Here is a 25305-nt window from a genome sequence, read left to right as displayed (position 1 = left end):
TTCACCCACGTATCTCTTAGCTCGTTAATCCTCTCTTGCGAATAAGTGCTAGGAATCCCAAGAAAGTACTACAAAACAATTACAAAGAATTATAATTAGAACTAGTATATCTATATTTTATAACTTTCATATATACAGACTCGGCAAGAAAAAAAATCAAAGCAAGAATAATCGAATTTCTAAACGATTCCTAATTTTTATGACTCATCGTTAGATCATGAATAGAGAACTTTTTCCTTCTACATTAAAATATACAATAGTTAAAATCAAGATGTTCAAAATCTAAGATTACTAGCATCTCTAGATCATATAGAAGAAAATAACAATGGGGTCCAATAAAAGCCTAAATTCCAACTCATATATCCAAGTCCAATTCAGATTTTAGGTATTTATCCCCAATTTTGTTTTGGTTGTAAAGATGATTTCAAAACCAAGGAAGTGTAGATGGTCATATGATGTCCCAGGGAGCCGTGTTGAATGCAAACCTCAATGCCTACTCACTTACCCCTCCATTAGTATAGACTGTGGAGGCACGGATTGTGTCCCAAAACCCAATTTGTATTCATGCAAATTTCACATCCTCTAGCTAAACAATGAAAGCCTAATTTTTGAACTTGAGATGAGAAACTAACAAGGATCCAGCCAGATGAATAATTTATGTAACTACTTTAAGATCACTACCGTGCTAGATTGTTGGGGAACATCCTCGAGCTAAATGATGAAAACCTAATATTTAAACTCAAGATAAGAAACTAACAAGCATCTAGCCAGACCAATATTTTAATCTAACTACTTTAAGTTCACTACCCTGCTAGATTGCTGGGGAGACTAACAAGTAACAAGCATCTAGCCTAGTTTTAGTAACTACAATTTGGTGGGGAGTGGAGACGTGGGGGAATGGATAATGTGTTCGAGCAGGGATTGAAACAGAACAGCTAGATAGGTACCTTGCTGAGCAGCAACCTGTAGCGGAGTTGCATAAGCAAATATAAACTTTCAAAGCGATAAATGGGTAACAATGATGCTGTCTAATTCTAGGACCAAGGTGACAAACAACAATCTTGGAACCTACAGCTGCATTATTCTTCACAAGAGCGATATCTAGACGTAAGTCAAGGAAACATACCAGCCAATTCAACAAAATCAAGAATCGGAAGTTGGAATCTCACGTGAAAACGCAGCAGAGTTGATTCAGATGTATTGAAGCTAATCAGAATTTTAGAGCATCAAAGAATACCAGAAGTCAATGAAGCTCCTCCAGTTAATTCGTTTACTTTTGAAAGCAAGAATGGGGTTTCAGCACTTCCCCTTATGTTTTGTTCCCTGAAAAATGTTCCAAATGAATCCGCATTAAGACTTAATTAGAGATACTACAAGCAGATTTAACTTAATTATAATTGAGAAAATTTCTGCGATTAGTATGATAGTATCTAACTTTAACCTTGCTTCAGTCAAGGCTCTCTGTATTGCAGATTCAACAAAGCTTCCAGAAGCAAAATGTTCTTTCGGAATAGGAACTGCAATTTGTATACCAGTTCCTAGCTTGAGTTTTGTGTTGGAATCTGCAATTCAAAGGATATCCATTAGAAATGTAAATGACAAGAAAATACACCATAAGAGATCAAAGTAAAGGTAAGTAATTTCTCAGGCACCTATTAAGAGAGCAGCATCTTCTGGGGAGTCTATGCGACAAGAAACCTAAAAAAACAAAGCATTAGACGATAATAATGTCAAATATTGCCTATAAGATTGCTTTCCCTTGGACTGCAATCAATTAGCTAGGTACTGTCCATTTTACTTATTTTCTTACAAAATCATCAACTATTCAAACTTTAGTATATACAAACATCATTTAATGTATCCACCCATTGCACAAAGATTCGAACACTTCTAAAATTTAGATAAAATACTTAAAACAGGGGGCCTTTTCATTGATAATCATTTCAATATTTACAGCAAAAAATCTTTATATTATGTATTCTTACCTATATAATCAACATGTACAACAAACTTTGGCATTTTTGTTTGTTTACCGGGTTCAACAAACCGTAATCAAATCTATCAAGGCCTCGTTATTGCTTGTTAAACACATCCCAGCAGACCCACAATTTTGAATTTCAATAAGCAAACCCTAACTAATTAATCAACGATTTACATCCAAATATTCGATTAATCTAAGAATCTAACATATATAAACTTATAAAAGTTGGAAAATATGAAATTAGAACTCAAAAATAAAAACTTAACAACTTACTGGTTCGAGTTAATGGAGGACTAGGTCGGCGAAGTCTAACTTCAAAGTTCAAATTAAAGGAGGTGAGCAGTGGTCGGCGTCTCGGCGAAGTCCTCACTGTTTCTGTCGACGAAGTCCTTTGAGTGTCGTTCTATATTAAGAGATAGGAGAGAGAAGAGATAAAATTAGAGGAGTAGAGAGGAGAGAGGAGAGAGGAGAGAGAGAGAATCGTGAGTCTGAGAAGAGGATTGAGGGGAATGAAGCGCAAGAAGGCAGAAGCTATGGCGCAGTAATGGTTTTTTTTTTTGACAGGTATTAACCACGATCTAGGTAGAATAATATTAGGAGAGGTAGTTTTTTTTTTCTATTGTATTTGTTCCATAATTTTAAAAGTAAATAGACTTGTAGTTTCAAAAAAAAAAAAAAGACTTATATATAAAACTTATACTGCATTAAAGTATTAATTAAAAAGATATTAAATTTTAAAATTATTATTTTTGGAAACCGGTTCAAGTTAGAAGTAGTTTCCTAAATCTTCACAATAAGAATATATACGTACAATAGTTATGTTGAAAAAAAATTTGAATTAAAAAAATAAAATATATCAAGGAAATCGGTTTTACTTGGAAACAGTCTCTTATTTCACAACAACTTTTTTTATTAGTCAAATACTTAAACTTAAGAGACTGGTTTTAGATAATCATTGGTTTCCTCTATTTAAGAAATGGGTTAGTAACCTCAACCGGTCTCCTATAGGTAGTCTCTTTGGCCATTTTTGTAGTAGTGACCCTTAGCTTCCTCCTCTTGCAAGAAGAAGGACTCTACTGGACCAGCACCTCTTGCAGGTCAGTAGTCAGTCCAACTACACAGGTGAACGCTTGATAGTAGTTGGGATAGGAGGGAATCTCTACTACCAAACACAAGTAGGTAGTGGATTTCGAATTTGTGACCTTAAGGTCACAAGGTGAGCCTACCACCTCCATCAAGCAAACTTGGTTGAGTTCTTCGATTTACTTATCTCAATACTATTGCTACTTATTGGGAAGGTTTGTATTTTCATTCTTTGATTTACTTTTTTTGGGTTTTGGGTTTTAATGTAAATTGAATTGCTAAACTTATTTTGTAGTTGATTGTTTGGAGAAATTTGTAGTGGTAACATGATGAATGAACAATTTTACCTTTTTAGAATTTCCATTTGTAATATGATTATGTCTGAAACTAGTCAAAGGAGTGATGTATGATTAGAGAGTCGGAAATCCCGAGAATAAATGAAATCCCGAGTCTTGTCATTGGAGGTCCTGCAAAATAGTAAGACTGGCCCGGGGTTTTTGCCGGAAAAGCCTCTCCGACGCTCAGTTGAGGTAAGAAAGTGAATTATTGTAGAGAGAGAGACTCTGGTTTATTTAGGTGAGTATTCAATACCTGTTCATTGATGAGACTGGTCCTATTTATAGGATTGAGGATCCCTAGACAGGTACCCTAAAAGGGTGTTCCCTATTGGTTAGGGGGGCTCCCTTCTGTTTGGAGAACATAGGATATTGGCATGCCTGGAATGGGCCTTAGTTGACTTTGGGTAAGGAGACCTTTATGGGGGCCTATCAGGAGGTTTGCTATGTGGTACCCACATTACCTTGTTGACCTGGCCAACCAAGGGATGTGAGTTGGCCACTGCGGACAAGGGTCCCCCGAACAATTAACCTCAAACATAGGGTGGGAATATGTCCACCAGATTCCAAAAGGGCGTCAGGGTCCCTGGCGTGATCCGACTAGGGTTCATGGTAGAGATACTTGACCTTGAGTGACCTTCAAGATTCTCCTAATAAGGTCGCTTGGGTCCGAGTGACACTTAAATTATATACTTGGATTCTCCGGCTAAGTGGAAGGGGATCCTCGCAACCCCGAGAAGGGGAGATAAGATAGGTATGTCTCGAAGGTGGGGATCATTAGCCCAAGCCGGACTGAGGATCATGACGAGATCACTCGGGCTCGAGTGTCTTAAAATGTGGACTTGGCTTTCTCATCCAAGTAGAAGCAGGGTCCCTTCGACCCCGAGAGTGAGAGATAAGATGGATCTGACTCGGGGGTGGGGCTAATGAGCCCCAGCCAGACCGAGGATCATGGACGAGATCCCTAAGACTCGAGTGATGCTCGGAATGTAGACTTGGCTTTTTCAGCCAAGTGGGAGGGGATCCCTCCAACTTTGAGAAGGGGATATGAGATGGATCTGATTCGCGGGTGGGGCTAATAAGCCTCAGCCAGACCAAGGATCATGAACGAGATCACTCGAACTCGAACGATGCTCGAAATGTAGACTTGGCTTTTTCAGCCAAGTGGGAGGGGATCCCTCCAACTCCAAGAAGGGGAGATGAGATGGATCTGATTCGAGGGTGGGGTTAATAAGCCCCAGCCAGACCTAGGATCATAGACGAGATCACTCGGGCTCGAGTCATGCTTGGAATATAGACTTGATCTTTTTTGAAACAGTTAAATCGAGGATCATGGACGAGATCACTCGAGCTCGAGTGATGCTCGTAACGTAAACTTGGCATTTTCAGCCAAGTGAGAGAGGATCCCTCCAACATAGAGAAGAGGAGATAAGATGGATTTAACTCGGGGGTAGGGCTAATGAACCCCAACCAGATCGAGGATCATGCCAAGTGAGTGATTCTCGGTATGTAAACTTGACTTTTTCAGCCAAGTGGGAGAGGATCCTTCCAACCCCAAGAAGGGAAGATGAGATGGATCTAACCCGAGAGCAGACTTCTTTTATGGAGTTAAAGTTTTGGGGGTCACGCCTTGAGATGGCATGAGTGAACATTCTGAGTTGGCTTGAGTTATCGTTTTGGGACAGATATGCTTGGCCTAAGCTGTTCCTATAAATGGGTCATTATATGGGCCAAGGCCCACTTAGGGGAGCTTTTGGCAGGGACCATTATGAGGCACGGAGGGGTTTTCATTAGAGGAGGGGAGAGAAAAGTCCTATATAAGATCATATATCTTGTCATTTTCTCCGTACTAATCATTTCTCATCCTTCTCTCTAGAATTTTCTCTCTCTAAAACTCCCTCCCCTTTGTAGCAAGTCCAAGTTTGAAGACTAATCCCGAAGAGGTACACTCCTTTTTCCTTTCCTTTCTTATTCTCTTTAATAAGGGTCAATCCCGACCGACTCCCCTATTTGATGGACTCGTGGTCGGTATCGAGTACCTCCTCTGCCACGCCTCCTCAGTATAAATTGTTTGAGGAGGTTTTGGGGTTGATGACCTCTTAATAAGTACCTAAATTCTCTGCCTGGACCCTCTCTCTATCACCGAGGCATTCCCTCTATCCAGCTCGAGCAGCTTCGAGGAAGAGGACGAGGGAACAATCCCAAGTCCTTGGGAGGTGTCGGTCGCTTATCCTCCTGTCAAGTTTAGTTACTTAGACCATTATCTTCTTTTTGGTATAGAGATGACGATCGAGGACATCAGTAATCAACCTAGCACTTCTGGTTAGGCCGACCCTCCGCCTCTCATATCCGAAGGGGGTCTTGAGGCTTACAATGTTCATCTCGACTACATGAAGGTTTTAGAGCGGGGCATAGACGTTTTGAAGGTTAAGTTTTGGATTTGGGTTTTGTATCTCATGGTTTGACCTAGTCCAACGACGACTGTATTGTTGGCCCCAGTTGGTTGCGTTCCGATTTACCGAGCGAGCTTGAGCAGGGGCTTTCGTTTTCCTTTCATCCTTTGACCAAGACTCTTCTGAACGAGTGTAACTTATTTTTTGGGCAAATAATGCCTAACACTTGGCTTTCAATAACCGAATTCTTAGCCATCTAAGACCTTCTTTTCGTGGCCCCGATCATGCGCTTTTGGTACAATATATTTAAACTGGTTGCGGATCTAGTGTACAATCATGGCCCCGGATGGTCTCATTTTCAATGCCAAAAGGGTTTTAGGGTGGCCACGGATCCCCCGTCCAAGCAGATGGGTTTTCGTCTGGAGTTCGTCTTTGTTTACTACTAGCCTCATATGCACGCGATGCGTGCGAAGACATATTAACATTAAAAGTGCTAAATGCACTTATATTATTTTATTGTAGTTTAATTTGATCATTCACAATTTTTTTTCAATGTGATAAATGAAAGTGTATCATAATGTACTATAAGTTGATATTATTGGATGATATATGCTAATATATTTAATATATGTGTAATTTATTACGTATCATTACATTGAGAAATTGGATGGTATAAGCCTCTTTCTTTGATACATTAGAATTACGAATATTTTTTAAAATAATATTATCTAATAATTATGACATATTTCTACATAAAAATAATATGATGAGTTGAATTATCCCAACTAACACAAACGACCACTATAAGCCTTTAAATAAATAAAATGATAAATTATCCTAATCGACACATAAGACAATTATAAAAGGCAAAAAATAGAAAGATGAGACTATCCCAGATATATTAGTCCTCAAAGTTTTAAATTGGTATGCGTGAAAAGTGAAAGTGAGAGGATCGTTAGAAAGTGTAGGAAATATATATTGTAATGAACGAGTTATGTATACTTTTTTGCTTTTTAATAAAGTAAAAAAGAGAAAAGTGTAACAAATTGGATAATTTGGAAAATGAAAAATTCATATGGGCTCACTTCTAGAACAAAAAGTAGAAAAAGTGTAGAAAATAGTGAGTTATTTTAAGGCATTACAGGGAGAAAAACACCCAAAATAGAAATGATTTAGAGTAGGAAGAACTTTTTAAAAACACAAATTCAAGAGTAGAACTTATAACTCACTTTTAAGACAAAAAAATTCAAAAAGTTATCCAAAAAGAATGGAAAATAAAATCCAAAACGAAAATCCTAGACCTACTACAATTTTGTTTAAAAATAATCTAATTTGAAAAATTTAGGTAGCTTAAAGTTTAATTTTTTCTTTGCAGGAGGAAAAACAAAATACTCTCTCCGTTTCCTAAAGATCTTCCTTGTTACTATTCCTACAGATACCAAGGAGGATTCATTTGTATGGGGTGTGGGCCTGTGGGGTGGGTAAGGTAGGAGATAGAAAAGGGTTAAGATAAATAAACAAATAAAAAAAGTTAAAGTAGGAGAAAGAAAGGAGTAAAATTGAATCAATAATGTAATGGTGGACCATATGATAGGGACATGAGAGAGTAAGAAGGGGAAAAAAATTCAGATAAGGAATAAAGTAAAAGAGGGAAGATCTTTTGAAAACACACTTAAATGGAAAGAGGGAAAATCTTTAGAAAACAGAAGGAATAGCAATTAAGAACGGAGATTTATGAAATAAAATTTACATTGAAGCACAGCCAAAGCTTTAGCGTCGAATACAGAAGAAGCTTTGAATACATAACCTCTAGAAGGATGGGAATCATGAATAGCAATAACAAGGGAGTGTTGCTGCATAACGGCATAAGTCTCGTAGAAAGATCCATCTAAGACTGCAAGGAAATAGTCCTATTTTCAAATAAAGTGAGCATTCCGAAAGACCTTATTTGTCCAAAGTGTGGCAATGAAATAAGTGCCCACCTGAGAAGATCAACTACTGTTTCTAATCTTCCTATATATCTTGAACGAAGATCGCTGACAAACTTGATTGAATTCTGAACCGAACGCTTACCTACGTAAGCTTACTGCATTGTATATCTTTACACCAAATTACACTTCACAGTCCAGATTCAATAGTAACCAAATTCACATGATGTACAAAGGAGTGAGCATTCATATTACTGTTATGTAAGTTCTTATCATAGTCGCTCCAGTAGGATCGGATAGTAGATGCCTTACAAGGCCCATTCTCAAATCATTAGGAGCAGTGAAGAACATATAGAAGGCAAACAATAGGAGATCAGCTGAAGAGAGATTAGAACCAAGGAATCCCTCCCACATCCTGCAAAGAAAGCACAAGATATTTTGCCTTCAAGCTCAAGTTACACAAGACTGGAGGTAAAAGAAAAGCAGATGACAAGATTGATTAAATACACTCAGAGCATTAGGTTATTTAAGAGCAGACACAAAGGCGCAAACTTCGACTGTTTTTAACCACCTCATTTTTCAGTAGCTTTTCATGTACATGCTTGCTTTTATGATGGTTGCTGATTTCATACAGTGGTGAAGTGTTGTCGAGTTCACCATTGTTCTGTATCTACTAAGGCTCTATTTACTTCACCAGCATATTTATACTGATATACTGATCTAAAACTATTTTTCCAGATTTAAACTAATTTGTACTCTTTGAAACTGATTGTTGGTGGTAATAATTGATGTTTGCTGAACACTAGTGTAAACTATGTAAGAAACTGATTTTGACTTAATTAAAACTGAATTTAATGATTAAAGCTGATTATTACTAATTAAAACTTATTTTAACAAATACCAAAAGGTTCGAACTCTTCGAAGAAAGGAAGATATGAAAGCAAAAAAAAATAAACAAGAAAGTAAAAGGATTGATTTGAACCTATAGCCAAGCCAAAGTAAAAAGGGGTCTAGGCTTCAGAAGGATACCAGAATTAGCCTAAATCTTCCTCAATCAGAAAGGAGCCAAAAAAGCATAAGCTAGGCTAGGCCTTCTGTGTAAAACTTATTTTACTGAATAAGATTTTTCTTAACATGAAAACAAAAGTGCCTAAAGCCACTTTTCTATTTTGCACTGACCATCAAAATCCTTCATTCTTGTAAATCACCAGGTCATAGCATGTGCAATGAATTTGTGAAATTTATGATCAAGCTTTAGATTTCACCCATCATCACTGCCAATTACTTTGCAGCCTACTCTTAGATGCACACAAATACCATCAACGTTCAACTGGTTTTATTCTCAGACTTTGGTTTAATTTGATCATAACTGACAGCAAAACCTAAACAAAAAGTTCTAATTGAGTAACCAAAAGGTGAAACAATCCACATTATGAAGGAGTCTCTTTTGTATTTCCATGATATTTCAACTCATAGGCGAAAGTTCAGATTGTGCACAAGTGTCGGGATTCTCTTTGCTTTAGACCCCAGTAGAATTCATTACCTGAACTATTTGACATTGAGGTTCTCCCCTAGGTTTATTATTTGGATAATGCAATGCATTAGTACAGTCAGTTTCTCTCTCTTAAATGATCATTAACACCTGAATCAGTCAAGTGTCTCAGACCCCTTCTCGGACTTTGGTTTTATTTGTTCAAAACTGACAGCAAAACCAAAAATAAGAGGTTCTAATCGAGAAACCAAAAGGTGAAACAATCCATATTATGACGGAATCTCGTTTGTATTTCCATGATTCTGCACTACAGCACAAGTGTCAGGATTCTCTTTTCTGAACTTAAACCCCAGTAAAATTCATTAACACCTGAATCAGTCAAGTCCCTCCCTCCCTCCCTCCCTCCCTCTCTCTCTCTCTCTCTCTCTGACATGTTTTCCAGTTGTTCAAAGCATTGAAATTTTGATCTTCAAGTCTAGTTAATTGCTGAGATAAGGAAAAAGATGATTGTCTGGATTCATACCATAATTCCATAACTGGGAAGAGGAGAAGTGGCCACTAAAGAAATGAAAAAATGACTCCTATGAGCAGAATGCATCTGAAGAAATTCTATGGCCACTGGTTTGAAGATACTTTATGCACAAACAACTTATGCTATACAGATTGAAAGAAACTAAAGAATTTTCAGAATTAGTCGCAGAGGAACTGATTGGAAAACACTTATGGCAGATACATGTAAGAGAGCGTAGTAATTAGAAATTGTATACTACTCTTTTACACAAAATTATGCAAGCTCTTTCAACTAAAAGGCAGACACTGTTGCGAGTGAAACGTATGCCAGAAAGGAGTACAGAGTATGCATCAGTTACCATTTTGGCACTTGGAAAAAGGTGCGGAAGAATGTCCTGATGCCCTCAATGTCAAGCTGAACTATAAGTGCTAGTCCAAACAGAAAGAACGCTCTCTGACGTTTCCTTTCCTGTGGCCAAAGAGTATTCCAGGCTGCACCAATGGAAAAAAAGAATTTAGCATGTTCAAATTCACTTGTAATTCGATCTTGGGAGTAAATCATTAGACTTATCTATCAAGCAGAATGGAGAAAGAGCAGCAAAAGAAACAAAGTTTCCCATCATGCTCAACAATTTTCTTCCCAATTTTCTTTACAATCAAAAAATGTGGGCATCAGCCCGTAGTAGTGCCTCATAGGGCTTTTAAGTATCTTATAATGAGAATTAACTCTAAACAAAAAAGCATAAACACCAAAGTACCAAATAGAGACCAGATATGAAAACTAGAAGTATATAACTATATACTAGAAAGTGACCTTCCCAGAATTTCCAGTCTTCCAGCATTAAAAAACCAGGTCTTAACAAGTTCATTAGCTAAATCTAAAGGCATCTCATCCCATGTCCAGAACTGAGGCAGTTCATGTGGTCAAAAGAAGCTAATGATGTCCATGTCCAAGCATTTTGAAATTTCAACGCCACTTAATTTTGAAACCATGCCAATCATGTTACACGAATACATCATTGATTTCATATATTCTAGTCGGGTCTTTAAGACCCGTCACAGTTCATCAGTACAATAAATCAAAGCAATAACTTCAGCTTTTTGCTGAACTAACTAAAAGTAATTAAAATATTCAAATTTGATGGATTTGGGAGACTACGGCCACACTTGTACAAACCTTGCATTGAGATATTCTCCACATTCCTCTGACGCAAAATTGCATTCTTTGAGATGCCATTCTTGATTAAATTCGCGATTGCAGATGCATACTTTGGAGCTTCTGATAGAGATCTCACAACTGAATATCCTGTGTGCCAAAGAAGATGGAAGTTACTAAATCACTTAAGGGCATAAGAATTACATATATCTTAGTTACTTTTCAGATCATACAAGGATATTGTAGCTTTATGTATAATATGACAAAGACAACTAGTATCTTACCTGTAGCTGGATGCACCATGCTCGCAGCAGCACCAAATGCAAGGTTTCTTTGCTCTGTATTTGGTAAGGATCCACCAACAGGTATATAGGACCACTCCTGCATCACATGGATTGGCTCTTACTACACAATGAACATGGGTTTTCTAATCGGTAAAAGATGGCGTCACAATAACCACTGATGAACTGTTTGGTAACTGGTAATCAAATGGCGGTAATGGTAATAGATTAATATGTAGCTTTGTACAGAAAGTAGCATGTCAGGATTCATTATGATGCTTTCTACCCCTAAACTTGTGATTTTCTTCATTTCATTACCATCCATTACCACTTTAAGTCTTATTGTAGGAAAGGAAATTTGTGAAGAAAATCACATATTTGAGATTGGGATTCCAATACCATGGTAATAAGTAGGGGATTTTCTTTGCAAATTACATATGATATCTTTACTATTTTAGTACCGCCAACAAAATAGATTGTGAATGCAGATATCCAGAGAGTTGACCAGAAAGCATATTAAAACTAATTTTGACCGGATCTGAACTACTATGACTCCACAATCCTGACCCAGAGAAACACAATGTGCAAAAAAATTAAAGTCAAAACCAAGTTAGACATATGCCAAAATGGCCCATAATTATTTGAGAAATTTCTTGAGGTACCCTTGAAGTTTTGCTTAATTCTCAAAATACCCTTATTGAATTTTGAAGTTCAAAGTTTAAGTTTCAAGGGTATCTCAGGAAATCAGTGCACTTCAATTTCTGTCTATGACAAGGGTATTTTGAACAACGTGTGAAACCTTAGGGGTATTTGAGGGATTACCAAAATGAGAGGGATATTTTGAGAATTACGCCAAACCTGAGGGGTACATCATGAAATTTTCCTAATTATTTTCTTGATGAAAGTAGTTTCAAATATTTTACATTAACAAGATATATAAAAAATAAGGTTCCTTTGACAAAGTTATAGGAAGAGATTCAACAAAAAATTAGTTTGGTCCTAAATGAAGATCTAGTTTAGCGCTTGAGCTAAAAATGTGGATACAAAATATTCATGGGAAAGTGGCAGTGGGAAGCCTGAGTGCCTAATAGAACCTAAATCCATCCCAAGCAATGATTTATTGAATAATTCTTTGGAAATATTATCCAATCTCAGTGGCAAGCTTTATATGTTCCTAGCCATTCTAGGGCCATTTTGGGGTTTTCTTGACATGATAGGGAGGCATATTTTGGGATGAAAAGCATTCAAGTTGCATCCCATGTTAGCAATTGGTCAAGACTTGCCTTTCCCTCTCGCACAAACTGGTTCATCATATACATGACCTACATGGAAAGTAGACAAATATTTTGAAACTATTAGACACTGATTTACAGTCTTAAAAGTTAATCTCAGAAGTATTTACTTTAATCGCAGAAGTATTTACTTTTTGCTCATAGGAAAGTTGGGATGGATCTTTCGGTATGCTTCACGAGATGCTCCCATATCAAAATTTATGGTGTTATCACCGACTACAAATGAGCAGGATGTCTCCACAAGCTTTATTTGGGGGAAATATATTACCATAGGAGAAGTAAAAATGCTATAGCCATGTTGGTTGTTTTTAAATCTGCGAGTTCCGCTCATGAACTGACAAAGGCTTAGGAAAGAAGAAATCCCCCACCTCCAGGATGAATCTTCTTCTTGATTATTTTCAAACCAGAAAAATGGAAAGTAAAATCCTGATGTCATCCACTGCAAAATTCTTAGTCTCCATAAGGACCACACTTTTGGACAAATTCTTTAAAAATCTAACACTCATACCAGATAAAACTATAGACTGATGACTGTCATGACTCGTGTGTATGAAAGAAGTAACAGACTGTCGGTTCTAGATAGTCTAACTTATTTGAAGGCAAGAAGTAGATCCTTCTAGCATACGATATCAGCCACATCTAAAAAAAAAATCATTTTCAAGAGGGGCATAACAGTAAGCCATGTTTCAATCATAGAATATTTGGTGCAAAGGAATCGTCACATTTTCCAAAAGAATATGTCCGATTATAATCATTATATATAGGACCACATGCCTTTTCCATCATCCTTGTACTGCTGTACAAGTGCTCTGCTGGGATGTTTAAGGAAACTGTTAACAGTTCAGAGCACAATGGGCATGATGACTATCTGTGCTTTTTGCCATTCCTTCAAGCTTACACTTAATTCTTTACATATCACATCTATATTAGGAAAAATGTCATTAAGTAGCTTAGGTTTTCGGCTAAATAACACCAAGCTACCCTCGTGATTTGATGATTATTAAGCATCTTAATCAAACAAGACTAGTAGCCTGTGCATGCACAGGGTTCAATCTTGTGGAAAAGATTATATTTTATTTGTTGGAAGAAATATAGATTTTTCAGATAAGATTCTGGTAAAAAGTAATTCAATGATAAGACGGTTGATAGACAATTAATATTATGAAAAAATAATGCATGGTTAGTAATTTTAAATACTTTCCATATTATATTAAAAATCATTTTGAGGGTTTATTTTATGATTTTGCATTGAAGTAAATTTCTTTAGGAGAAAAAAGGCGGTCACTTGGCAGTAGAAGAGAAGTCAAGAGTCGTTTCCTAGATGATATTCTTCGGCTTTATATATTATATGTATTATATTGCAAGTGAAATATTAGCCTCTGGTGTCCATAAATAATAAATAAGTACATTACATGAATATTATCAGATAATTGATGTCAGCATAGTGAGAGAAGATAGCAAATAATTGCTAGTACACCCATTCAGAAGTACATCTTCATTGGTACTGTGGTATGTCCTTGAGAAAGCAGTCGCCCTCCCTATTAAAGTAAACATTACTCCGCTCTCTAAACTAATCTTCTTTGAGGCCGTTCGAGATAGAATATCATGCAAATTTTAGACATCATGGGGGAAGTGATAGTAATTCAAGGTATTGAACCAATTAGCCCCATTTTAGCCTTTGCCTCCATCAACTGTTATTAAGTTCTGCTATATTTTGTAGTCAACGTCATTATACAATCTCTTTTACGTCGGTTTTCTTTCTCTAGGGCAGGGGGGAGGGGGTTGTGGGGAGCCACTTTACCATCCAAGAAGGAAAAGAGAAGACCAGTTTACTGCTATGATGTACTTATCGACTTAGAAAGTACCTCTTCATATATTTTGAGGATACGAACACCCATAGTTTGTAATCTCGCCATAAGCTTTTTCTTGAGCAGATCAAAGGGCATTGCATCTACTGAAGCCAAGCAAGTCTCCTGTGTTGAATTATATATTGAACAACTTTCAGGAGAAAGAACATTGAACATTATACATCCATAGAATACAAAAGGCTCACCTCAAAGAAGATTCTTGTGGGGGACATTGGCATTGCATACAAGAATGTTGGATACTTTGCCTCTAGAGATTGAAAGCTCTCTTTAGCATAGTCTCTATAGTCCATGAACACCATCAGGTTGGGATCATAAGGACTGCTTTCCACCTGAGATTATAAGAAAGTTACTATGTAATATTCCCTTCATCCCTTTTCAATTGGTATAGCTCGACCAACACGCTATTCACCTAACCTACTTTGACCATATTTCTTACTAGTATACTAATACAAATTATAGTACTCTCAGCTCTCAATGTATATTATCAAAATATCAACTTTTTATAATTTTAGATAGTAGCTAATTAAGAATATTGAATATTCCAAAGTTGTGCATTAACATGTGTGAAAGTCAAATTGTAACAATTAACAACGGACGGAGGGAGGAATATACTATCGCATTGTTAACTTTCCGAACCAGAATCTGAACACTTATATGCAGATTGCCAAAGTATAAAAGCCCCTGACTGAAATATAAACAACAATTATATGCTGTTCGCTTTTACTTTAGGCCCTTTCCCCATTGTCACTAATGAACATTCATTTGGGCAAATGCAACAGCAATAACTCACAGGTATCTTGGCCAGATTATTGAAGAGTAACAATCTTACACAGAAAGAAGAAAGACAAAAGAAAGGTCATATATCACTACCCTTTTTGTTCATATCAGCTAATTAGTATTTCTGAGATTGGGGGCAAACGTTCTAGAAAAAAGTTCCAAGGAAAATAGCATCATTTTGCGAAGAATTTTTGAAGTTCCATTCCTTCCAAGAATAACCTAATTTAATTAAAATACTGTATATAATATGCATGTGTGAAGGAATTTTTTATTTCACTGTTTCTTTTTCTTTCTTACGATTCAAACTTGCATAGTCTCTCCTATAAAGATAGTCCACAAAAGCTTAAAATTGTCAATACACCAAATCGGTATCACATAGAACTTGCAAGCAGAAAACCAGATTTACCAATTTTCTCCCCTTGCAGCTCAGAAATGGAGTTTAGATACTTATTTCATCCGAAAAATAAGAAATAAAAAAGTCCTGGAGAAAGGAAGTGAAGAAAGAATAACTAATAGCACCACCATAAAAGCATAGGTAGAGAGAGAATATGCTGAGATAACCGAAATTAGATCCTTCTTTTTTTAAGGGGACCGAAATTAGATCCTTCTTTTTTTAAGGGGACCGAAATTAGATCCTTATGCTCAATAACTGCATCTTCAATATATCAAGCTATATACTGCATCTTCAATGTATCGAACTATATACTTCCTCTATTTTGTTATACTTTCATCATCTAACTTGGACACAGTATCTTAGGAGCCCATGTGAAGTGGAGACAGATAGAAAGCGGTAAAAAGTGAATCCATGTAATAGGGGAGAGATAGAGAGAAACCATTGCCAATTTAGGTAATGATGCAAGTATTATGCAACTTCCATAAAAGGGGAATGATGCAAGTATAAAAAAAAAAAGGAGGAAGTATATGGACAAACATACCTCCACTTCCACACCATAAGCTGTTTGAACACAAACCCTTGGACCACCCACTTCATACTCTAGAAGTTTCCCTGAAGCTGCTCCAGATGCAACAGTTACAAGCCTGGATCATAGTGTTAATCAGTATGAACATACCACGACGAATTAACAAAATTAGAAAGATACGCACCTGCAGGGAATGATGATATCACGCTCACAAGCAACAAGACTACGCCCATCATGTCCTTCCATAATATTTTCCACTTTTGCATTCAAATAAGAGACACCTGACTCCAAACACCTAAACAAAATTAATACAAATTACATAACTACATAAAAACTTGCAAACAATATCAGGCAACAAATTTGAAGACCAAAAAGCAGAAAATGAAATGACCGGAGGCAGTTTTACCTCTGCACTAGCTCCTGGTGTAGTAAATGCCGGCTAACTTTTCCATAAGATCGACCAATAGATATAGGATTGTCATCATCAATATATACAATGGTATCTCGCCAGACCTGCTCGATACAGCCTTCAAGCCCCAATGCTGAAATAGGATTTATAGTTACAAATCCCAACCGACCAAACATTTGGCTAAAAGCACGTTTTTTACCAGTAATAATATTGGCAAGACAAAATAAAATTTCTGAAAGGAGTAACAAGCAAGTCTCAACGCTGCATATACAGAAAGTCATATGAAACAACCAATTGTAAGCCACGACAAAAATGAGACATTATGACTAGTTTAATACTTCCTCCATTTTTTTACTCGCAACGTTTTCCATTTTTGGCAATTCTCTATTACTTGCAACGTTTCTGTTTTTGGCAATATATTTCCTCTATCTGCATCCTCTCCCTGGTCCTTGTGCAAAGGGAAACATTGCGAATAATAAAACAGAGGAAGTATTGTAATTGCATTTTGTGTCATCAGACCACCAAGATGAGTGAGCATATGGTTGAAAACAAAACTAAGTTTCACTTCTATGCAGCAGTATCAAGAACCTCTTTAACATGCAGCATATAGGCAGAAGACCGCGTCTACAGGTTTAGTTAGAAGTAGTACCTTTAAACTCATCTTCCCAAACACCATAGTTATTCGTAAAAGGAAGATCAGGACCAACAAGGCCAACTTTTAGTCCTAGTTTAGCTGATTCTGCTGCCAAAGCTAAACCGGCTGGACCACAACCAATGACCACCATATCCAGCAATTCACCTCCATCTGATATTTGAGGAAGCTGCAAAAATATGACCTCGAAAAAGTTCAAAAAAAACGCAACTTCGAGTACATTGTAACATCTTAAAACAATAACAATCTCACCTAAAGAAGCTAGAAACATAAATTTCACATACCACCTATATATAACAGAAAAAAGAGGGAAATCACATCTAAGTCCAAAGTTGAACATTTCAGTCAGTCTACTTCAAGTTTACTTGTTTATAAACCTCGCTATCTAATTTACAACTTCCTCAATTCGGATTGAACATTCGCAAATTTATAAAAATTGTTACAAATGAATTAGGTGTTTGTCTATAAGCAAATTAGAGAAAAGTGGAAATCAGTAATTGGCAAATTAAGTACCTCTAAAATATCATACAAACACCTAATTCATTTAGTTCTAAAACTGATTTCCAATTTTCTCACACAACTTACACACAATCATACATTCATACCTAAACTCACTCCTTACGAAACGACAACAATTGCATGTTAAAATGCAAAAAGAAAATCAAAAATGTATTATTTCAAAAAGAAAACCTTATCAGCAATTTTGGAATGATAATCCATAGCTTTCTCCTGTTGCATTTGAACATAAAGAAGCTGAGAACCTCCAGCTTTAATGAAATCTTCGTCGTTAGCGAAATCTTCTCTGGCAACGACGCAACTGGTGTCGGTACTATTCGCACTCCTGCACTTAATAGTTGCACTCTTACGACTACTACAATCTACAGAAAACGGTAAATTGGACCTCCAAAAGCAAAACGCATGAAAATTTCGTTGAATTTGTATCCTCTTATTCTTGAAATGATCGAGATTAAGAGAAGGCGAAACCGCCATTGACGCGCATTTCGAAGCTCCAAGACAGTAATACTCCATTTTATGTGGTGCTGTTTGTAGGAAGGAAGTTTAATGTGTGTTCAATGGCGTTGAAGGTGATGCGGCCATGGATAAGTTGGTAGCGGAAGTTTTCTCTCTCTGTAAGTGTGTGTGAGTGTGTGGTGTGGTTTGACGCGATATTTTCAGGAATTTTGGATAGGGCGGGGAGGGAATTTGAGCGTCCAACTGTCATCTTCGGAATTGCTACGTGGAAGGATGGGATTGGTTATGAGAAAAAAAAGACCAAAACGCCTCAATTTTTTTGTGGGGGTATGATTTTAGGAAACCAAACAAGTAAAAAATAGCCAATGGTTGAACTCCTTTGGTGTTTGACAAGTTTTTTAACTACTTTTAAGTATTACTCCTCTAAAAAAAATTTAAAAAAATTAAGTATTACTTTTTTGGACTACTTTTTTCAGTCATTCATATAATCATATCACTTATACCAACTTATTCAAGAATCTCTTTTTTTTTTCTGTTAATAGTTAGACTAATTTTTAGAATAATCAAATTCTCTCTCCTACTATTTACTATATTTTACTATATCTTTTTTTCTCCTTTGGGTCTAACTCAATACTCACCATATTTATTATTTCCGGTTATTTAAAGATATACCATTGATTAATAGTTGTAATTTAAAATACTATATGAGGAGATGGTATATAAAAATCTAAACGAGAGGTTCTCTCTCTAGTTTCTCTCTCTATGTTTTTTAGTCCTAAGTTCCAAGTTTATTGGAGAAAATTTTATCCTTCCTTTTGCTTTCCTAGTGGTTTTCACTTGCAATCCTCTTTCTTCGGTTCTTTCATCTTTATATTTTTTTTTTCCTTGTTCAATGATTCAATACCTTCATTCTAATCATCTTTGAATTGTTGTTTCTCTCTTCCTAATGGAGCGGTCTCAATCTATGTCGAACTTTGTAATATATGGCATAAAAGGCAAGGTCCAATATTAAAAACTCCAATAGAGAATTTCATAAATCATCCAATTGATGTCTCCTTGATTCTGGTTGGAAAATTTGTTGATAATCGAAAATTTTCAGTAAGACATATTCAAGAATGGGTTGATACTTGGATTACCAAAAGACGTGTCACAGTAACTAAAGAAGGCAAGTTAGTCTTCTTCCATTGCAGAGAGTTTGAAGATAAGGTAGATATTTGGGGGTTATATGATACTCTGAATTTCAGAGGTGCCCTCCTGATTCTTGAAGCATGGAAACCCATATATTCCTTCAAATTCTTCAATTTTTTCAGAATCTGCGTTATGGATTAAATTAGAAGGGATCCCTCTAGTATTTAGCTCAAAGTAATAGCAAACTTGATATTCTCTCGTATTGGGAAAGTTCTTCACTTTGATGATGCCTCCGAAAAACCAGGTCTTAGAAAGGTCTTTGGTGCTCTAGTGTGGATTGAAACTAAGGCATCGTTGCTTCCTAGTGTTTTAAAAGAAATTCAAGAAGGCAGAACAGTTTGGGTTGATATTCGATATGAAGGAGTATTTATTTTCTGTAAAGCGGGAGTATCGAGCATAAAAAGTTATTCATACTCCAAGTCAAGGAAGAAAGTAAAAAATGGAGTGGACATTGCTATAGTGGAGGCATGTAAGGCAGAAGCTCCAGTCATGTTCGGAGATCCTAATGCTTTCCTATACACTAATAAACTTATGGGTTTCCTATTTTACCTCAATTCCTAACTACAGACTAAACGAACCAAGGAGACCTCCAGAAATTGAAATCTTTAGTAGTAGCTTCGACAATGGGGATGATGATGGAAATGATATTGGTAACATTGGTGATGAGGAAATGAAAATCCCATCTACCAATAAAAGCTCGAGCTGTAGAAGTAGTAACAACAACGAAAGTAACAGCTCGAGCCCATCCAAATGGCTTCGATATGTTGGGCCAATGTTCCGGAATTATGAAGTTGGAGAAAGTAAGCGTGCTTCCCAGCGGGTTATTGAGAATCGGTTAGAATTGGGCAATAAAATGATATCGGCCAATCATCCGGGCCTGCAATCAGCCTCTTTCAGCGAAGTAAGAAAGAAAAAAGTTAAGAATTTCAATAAGGATACAAATGGTATTTCAATTTCCAAACACTCCTTCAAGAAGAAGAAGAATGACTTGGGATTAGATCACACTGAATTGCTTCTCCCAAAGTCGGCGGTGCAGGTGATCCATCGTGGCATTTTCCATCCAAAATCTTCCCCAACACATTTTAGAACTCCAAAACATGAGATTGAGTTTAAAATTATTGTAGCAAGATCAGTGATCCAAAATCTTCTAATTTCCTCCCAAAAAATGACAACACCTAAGGTGAGAATTAAATTAAACTCCCTCTACAATTACAACCCCTCTTATAAGCACTTGATAGATCACTCTATTCACCTCACTCCTCCAACTCAATAACCCAAAACACTACTTTACCTTGTCACCCTCCGTTTTCACCAACTTTGACAAATTTATCCCTCGTGCAGCTTCACCTGTCCCTATCGCGTGGCCTAATGAAAATCAACAAAATTTACAATATCATGACCTCGTTGATCAAGATGAGATTCGAAACTCTTGAGAGAATTAAATTGCCCCAAAGAGTCATTCCTCATATTTTAATTCAAAGGATGATGGTGTCAACAGGTGGACCCCACACATTGATTCTCTTCCTATTAATGACTCATTAGATTGGAATGAGTTATTGATAACTTTTGGTGTTGAAGAGCCTAAGAACTCACCTCAAACTCCCCTTCAAATACCTGGCTTTCATTCATCTTTCCAAACAGGTTCTTCAAGCTCCTATCACTTTGTTCTAGAGGGGTGTCGGTGTCGAAGTTCTGCGATCTTTGTATCTTCCCTACGTTGACCCCTCATCTCTTCAACATAATGGAAAAATAGTATCCTTCTATCATGGCTTTAGGCAAGAGAAAGCTCGATTATTTGGAAGATATGTTTGTGGGCGCTGAAGTTGCAGATCTAGTGCAAATTCTTGAATTTCCAGATGAAATTTTGGTACAACCCATGAATGAAGTGGACAAGAATGAAGTAGACAAGGTCGAAGCCCTTCCAAACTCCATGTCTGTATCGGAGAAAGGAAGCCCATCGATTAAAGAGGTCATGCTCATCCCTGAGTTGGGCCTTGACCCAAACTCTCCCATGTTCATCTCGGCGGGCCAGTCTAAAGCAGGTAAGGAGCTTAATCCCAAATTTGATATTAATCCGGTTGTTATTCACGTGCTCAATGAGGATAAAGTAAAATGTGAAGCTCCGAGGAGGCAGTGGGTTGCCGACCTAAACCTAAACAAGTTGTCGTTCAGGCGTTGCTATGTGAAATAAAGAGAAAATTTTGAGGAATTTAAAACCCTCATTGAGAATTTTGTGAATGAAAAAACATTGGACATTCACAAATGGGTGGCAAAGAAAAAACAAGAAATCATGCAAAAATTCAAGAAACTTAAGTACATTGCATTATCTGGTACTGATGGCTTGGAAACTAAGCCTAATCAGTCTCCACAGGATATATGAAGATTCTTGCTTTGAATCATAGGGGATTAAATTCAGCGGACTCCCCTACAATTTCATTTTTGGGTTGGCTTGTCCGCAAATTCTCACCTCAAATCCTTTTCTTGTCAGAAACTAAATCTAATGTTAGTATGGTAAATAAGCTAGCTATGTATCTATGCTTCTCTAACGTTTCCATCGCGAATATTGTGAATAATGCAGGTTGACTAGATATTTTGGGGTTAATGAAGTGAACTTGGTGCTATGTAGTAGTTCTAAAAATCATTTTGCTTGTATTCTCGATGATGTAGTAGCTGGGAAGTTGTATAAATGGAAACTTATTTTGTTGTATGGTTCGCCTTATTTAGAGTCTAGGGGGGATGTTTGGGATTTAATCTCTAATCCTTTAATTTAGTGCAAATCCCCTTGGATAGCGTAATAATGGGAGACTTCAATCAGCTAGAATTTTTAAGTCAAAAAAGGGGGAATCACCTCACATATCTGGGAAAGAGCAATTTTTTATATGGCAAAGTCAACTAGGCTTGTCTGAAATTAGTTTTCATGGGAAGAATTCCGCTTGGTACAATAATCGATCTGCCCACAAAAGAATCTATGAAAGTTTGGACATAGTATATGCCTCAGAAAATCGGTTACACCTTTTCCTAGATGCAACAACTTTGAATCTTCCCATTCTAGTCTCAAATCACAGTCCAATCCTACTGCACACAAATCCCAACAAGCATCACAGAAAAAGCCCAGTAAAAATGGATGCATGATATTTTGACTTCAAAGAAGCTAAGGATCTTGTAAATGATCATGGAGCCTTCCAATCAATGGGTCTTCGATGTACAAGGTTGCCCAAAAATGTCTTCATGTTAGATATAACTTGTTCAAATGGAGTAAGAACTATAAGGCGCTTCATAATGTGCTTTGGGAGGATCATCTAGCTCAATGCATAGAGATTCAATCCTGCTTACCTCAGGAAAATGTAGGTGAAATTAATACAAACACAACCAAGAAAGAAAGTGTTGAACCCTACTTCTAATGATGATGAAGGAACAAAGATGCAAATTAAGTATTGGACTAACAAGTTGTTAAAGTGAATTAATTTCAAGGTATCAATGAAAGGAACAAAGAGAATACTAAGTCAAAGAAGAAATCAAGTTTGGATTTTGAAGACTAAGTGAAGATGTTCAAAGATTTAGTACTGGAGAAGCATTGGAGCAAGAAGACCAAAGTGAGGCTTTTTGTTTCTAGTTCCAATGTAAAGGAACGAGTAAGAATGGTAAGGAATTGTGGCAATTTAAAATGAGAATGAGCGTTTGTTCCTTTGTAAGAAACAAACGAACTGGAGCTGTTAGAATAAGTTAAAGGAACTAACTATTAAAAGGAACTAGACTTAGGATGAAGTAGTACAACGGTTTAATTATGTTTGTTGAGTAATTTATGCCTAACTAACCGTTTTATTAAAGTAAAAATATGATTTTAAGGAAAATCTAAGGAAAAGATTTTATTTTTATAAAGATAATAAGCATCCTTTTTGGTTTTATGAAAAATATTTTTTAAAGATAAAATACTTTTTAATTAAATCAGATTTTAGAATTACTCCTTTAAGTGGTTGCTAAATTAAGGGAATAGTAATATATTTATCTCCCACGTTTAACAATGATCAGGGAGATCATGGGTTTAAGGAGGAACGTGTTCCTCCGGGTAAGGAACATCATAATGGTTTTATCACTAATACATGTTTTAATCCCACATTCTAAGTTATTACCACTATAAATAGAAGTGTTTCATTAAGTTCCAATTTGTGTATGACCGAGTGAATTAGTGAATTTAACTAATTAAGTAAAGTGTCAGTGCCTTCATTCTCTCATAAAAGTCATTTGTTCTTTGCCTTCTTACTCTAATTCCACTAAATTTATTTGGTCCATTGTATTTTGGTTTTTGGGGTAAGGGGACTTTGAGTGAAGTTCTACAAGAGAGAAGCTCTGAGTGAAGCGAGTCAAAGTGAGAAAACTTCAAGTGAAGTTGAGAGGAACAACGGTTAAGGGAACAGTTGTTCAGGAACTTGAGTTTAATTAGGAACTCAAGGTGCGGTCTGTGAGTAGAATTAGGTTGTAACTAAGTTGTTTGTCCTAATTAGTGAAAGAGTTGAGTTTAAAATCCCTAGTGGTTAAGGTTGTTTCTTCTTGTTCGGCCCAAGAAGTTTTTCCTCGTAAAAATCCCTTGTGTTCCTTTAGCTTGTTTCTTTGTTTAAGTTTAAAATTTCACAAAAAGTTACGTTTATTTCTACACATACAATTCACCCCCCTCTTGTATTGTTCGTAGTCAAATAACAATTGATATCAGAGTTAGAACTTATGAAAAATAGAAAATTGTATTGAGAAAAAGATCCAAGGAACAATGAATACTACCGAGAAACTTGAGGAAGGTTACTCTACACAAAGGCCTCCTGTGTTCAATGGGAAGTTCTGATCCAATTGGAAAACAGAATGGAGATATTCATCAAGGCCGAAAACTACCAGTATGGAGAGTCATTGAAGTTGGTGATTTTGAGGTCACGACTACTAATGATAAATATGAGGTAATTCCTAAACCCTTCTCTGAATATGAAAAAGTTGATTTAGAAAAAATGAAAGTTAATACTATGACTGTTAAATTGTTGCATTATGGACTTGGACCCCATGAACACAATAGGATCATGGGATGCAAATTCGCAAAGCAAATATGGGATTTACTAGAAGTAACCCATGAAAGAACTAATGAAGTCAAGAGATCTAAAATTAATTTACTAATGAATCAATATGAACTATTCTCCATGAAGGCTAAGGAAGCATACAAGAGATGTTTACTCGTTTTACTAACATTATTAATGAGTTAGCCTCTCTTGGTAAGTTTATTTCATCAGAGGAACATGTTTGAAAAGTTCTTAGGAGTCTTCCTAAGGATATATAGATGGATGGCTAAGGTAATTGCTTTACAAGAAACAAAAGACTTCACTAAGTTCAACTTGGAACAGCTTGCTGGATCACTTATGACTCATGAGCTCCACCTTGAACTGAGTATGGTGAAAGCCCTAAGTCTAAGTCCATTGCCCTCAAAGCAGATGATGAAGATGAATCTGACTTAGAAGGAGGAAGCAACAGTTATGGTCCGAAAATTTCGAAAGATGTATAGGAACATAAAGAATGAGAACTTCAAAGGTAAACTAAAAAGTTTTCTAACAAAGTTAGTTGCTTGTCATAAATGTGGTAGTACGAATCACTTCATCAAGGAATGTCCACTTTGGGAAAATGACAAGACCAAAGAAAGGAACAAGAAACGCTTCGCTGAAAGGAACAAGGAAAATAAAGCACCTTTCTCTAAAGCGAACGTTCGAAAGGCTATGATAGTAGCTTGAGGAGATTTAGAGATCGAATAGGAACAACAAAATGAAGAAATTGCAAATCTTTGCCTCATGGCAAACACTGACGAAAAAGAAGATGAATTGTTGAGGTGAGTCAACATGTACTTGAATCAGACTTAGATAGAAAAACTAGGCTTGAGATTTATGATCTTCTTTATGATCCAATTCTTGAATGTATAGATGAACGTGAACAAACTGAACAAGCTATTAAAGTTTGTAAAGAACATATAGAATGGCTTAAGAAAATGAGAAAGGATACTAAAACTAGGTTCTTTGATTTATTTGATAAGAACTTAAAAATCA

The 25305-nt window shown here is 36.5% G+C and overlaps 1 protein-coding gene and 1 long non-coding RNA gene across 2 annotated transcripts; both read right to left on the bottom strand.

The window, feature by feature from the left end:
* Positions 1–262: 262 nt before the first annotated feature.
* On the bottom strand, positions 263–1847 carry LOC109133621 (uncharacterized). Its single transcript, XR_007268920.2, has 4 exons — positions 1653–1847; positions 1442–1562; positions 1238–1323; positions 263–1101 (listed from the first exon to the last, which is right to left on the bottom strand). It is a non-coding gene; the product is annotated as an uncharacterized LOC109133621 (long non-coding RNA).
* A 5676-nt stretch (positions 1848–7523) lies between these two features.
* On the bottom strand, positions 7524–18254 carry LOC104909057 (lycopene epsilon cyclase, chloroplastic). Its single transcript, XM_010698239.4, has 11 exons — positions 17768–18254; positions 17075–17246; positions 16423–16558; positions 16201–16311; positions 16032–16134; positions 14505–14648; positions 14317–14424; positions 11163–11259; positions 10900–11028; positions 10082–10214; positions 7524–8135 (listed from the first exon to the last, which is right to left on the bottom strand). The coding sequence occupies exons 1-11, from the start codon at positions 18104–18106 to the stop codon at positions 7967–7969; spliced, it is 1641 nt and encodes a 546-aa protein (XP_010696541.1). The 5' UTR covers positions 18107–18254; the 3' UTR covers positions 7524–7966.
* Positions 18255–25305: the final 7051 nt, after the last annotated feature.

Source organism: Beta vulgaris, chromosome 8, assembly GCF_026745355.1.
Source record: "Beta vulgaris subsp. vulgaris cultivar EL10 chromosome 8, EL10.2, whole genome shotgun sequence".
Classification (NCBI taxonomy): Eukaryota; Viridiplantae; Streptophyta; class Magnoliopsida; order Caryophyllales; family Amaranthaceae; genus Beta; species Beta vulgaris.
The sequence above is the reverse complement of the archived record's forward strand: the minus strand, read 5'-3'. Positions and strand labels throughout refer to the sequence as shown.

Bases quoted from the DNA above. Each gene is read 5' to 3' on its own strand.
- LOC104909057 (XM_010698239.4), bottom strand. From the start codon at position 18,106: ATGGAGTATTACTGTCTTGGAGCTTCGAAATGCGCGTCAATGGCGGTT. The intron at 16,312-16,422 runs GTAAAACTGCCT...AATTTTGTTTAG, and splicing joins CACCAGGAGCTAGTGCAGAG to GTGTTTGGAGTCAGGTGTCT. The intron at 14,649-16,031 runs GTATGTTTGTCC...TTATAATCTCAG, and splicing joins CTTATGGTGTGGAAGTGGAG to GTGGAAAGCAGTCCTTATGA.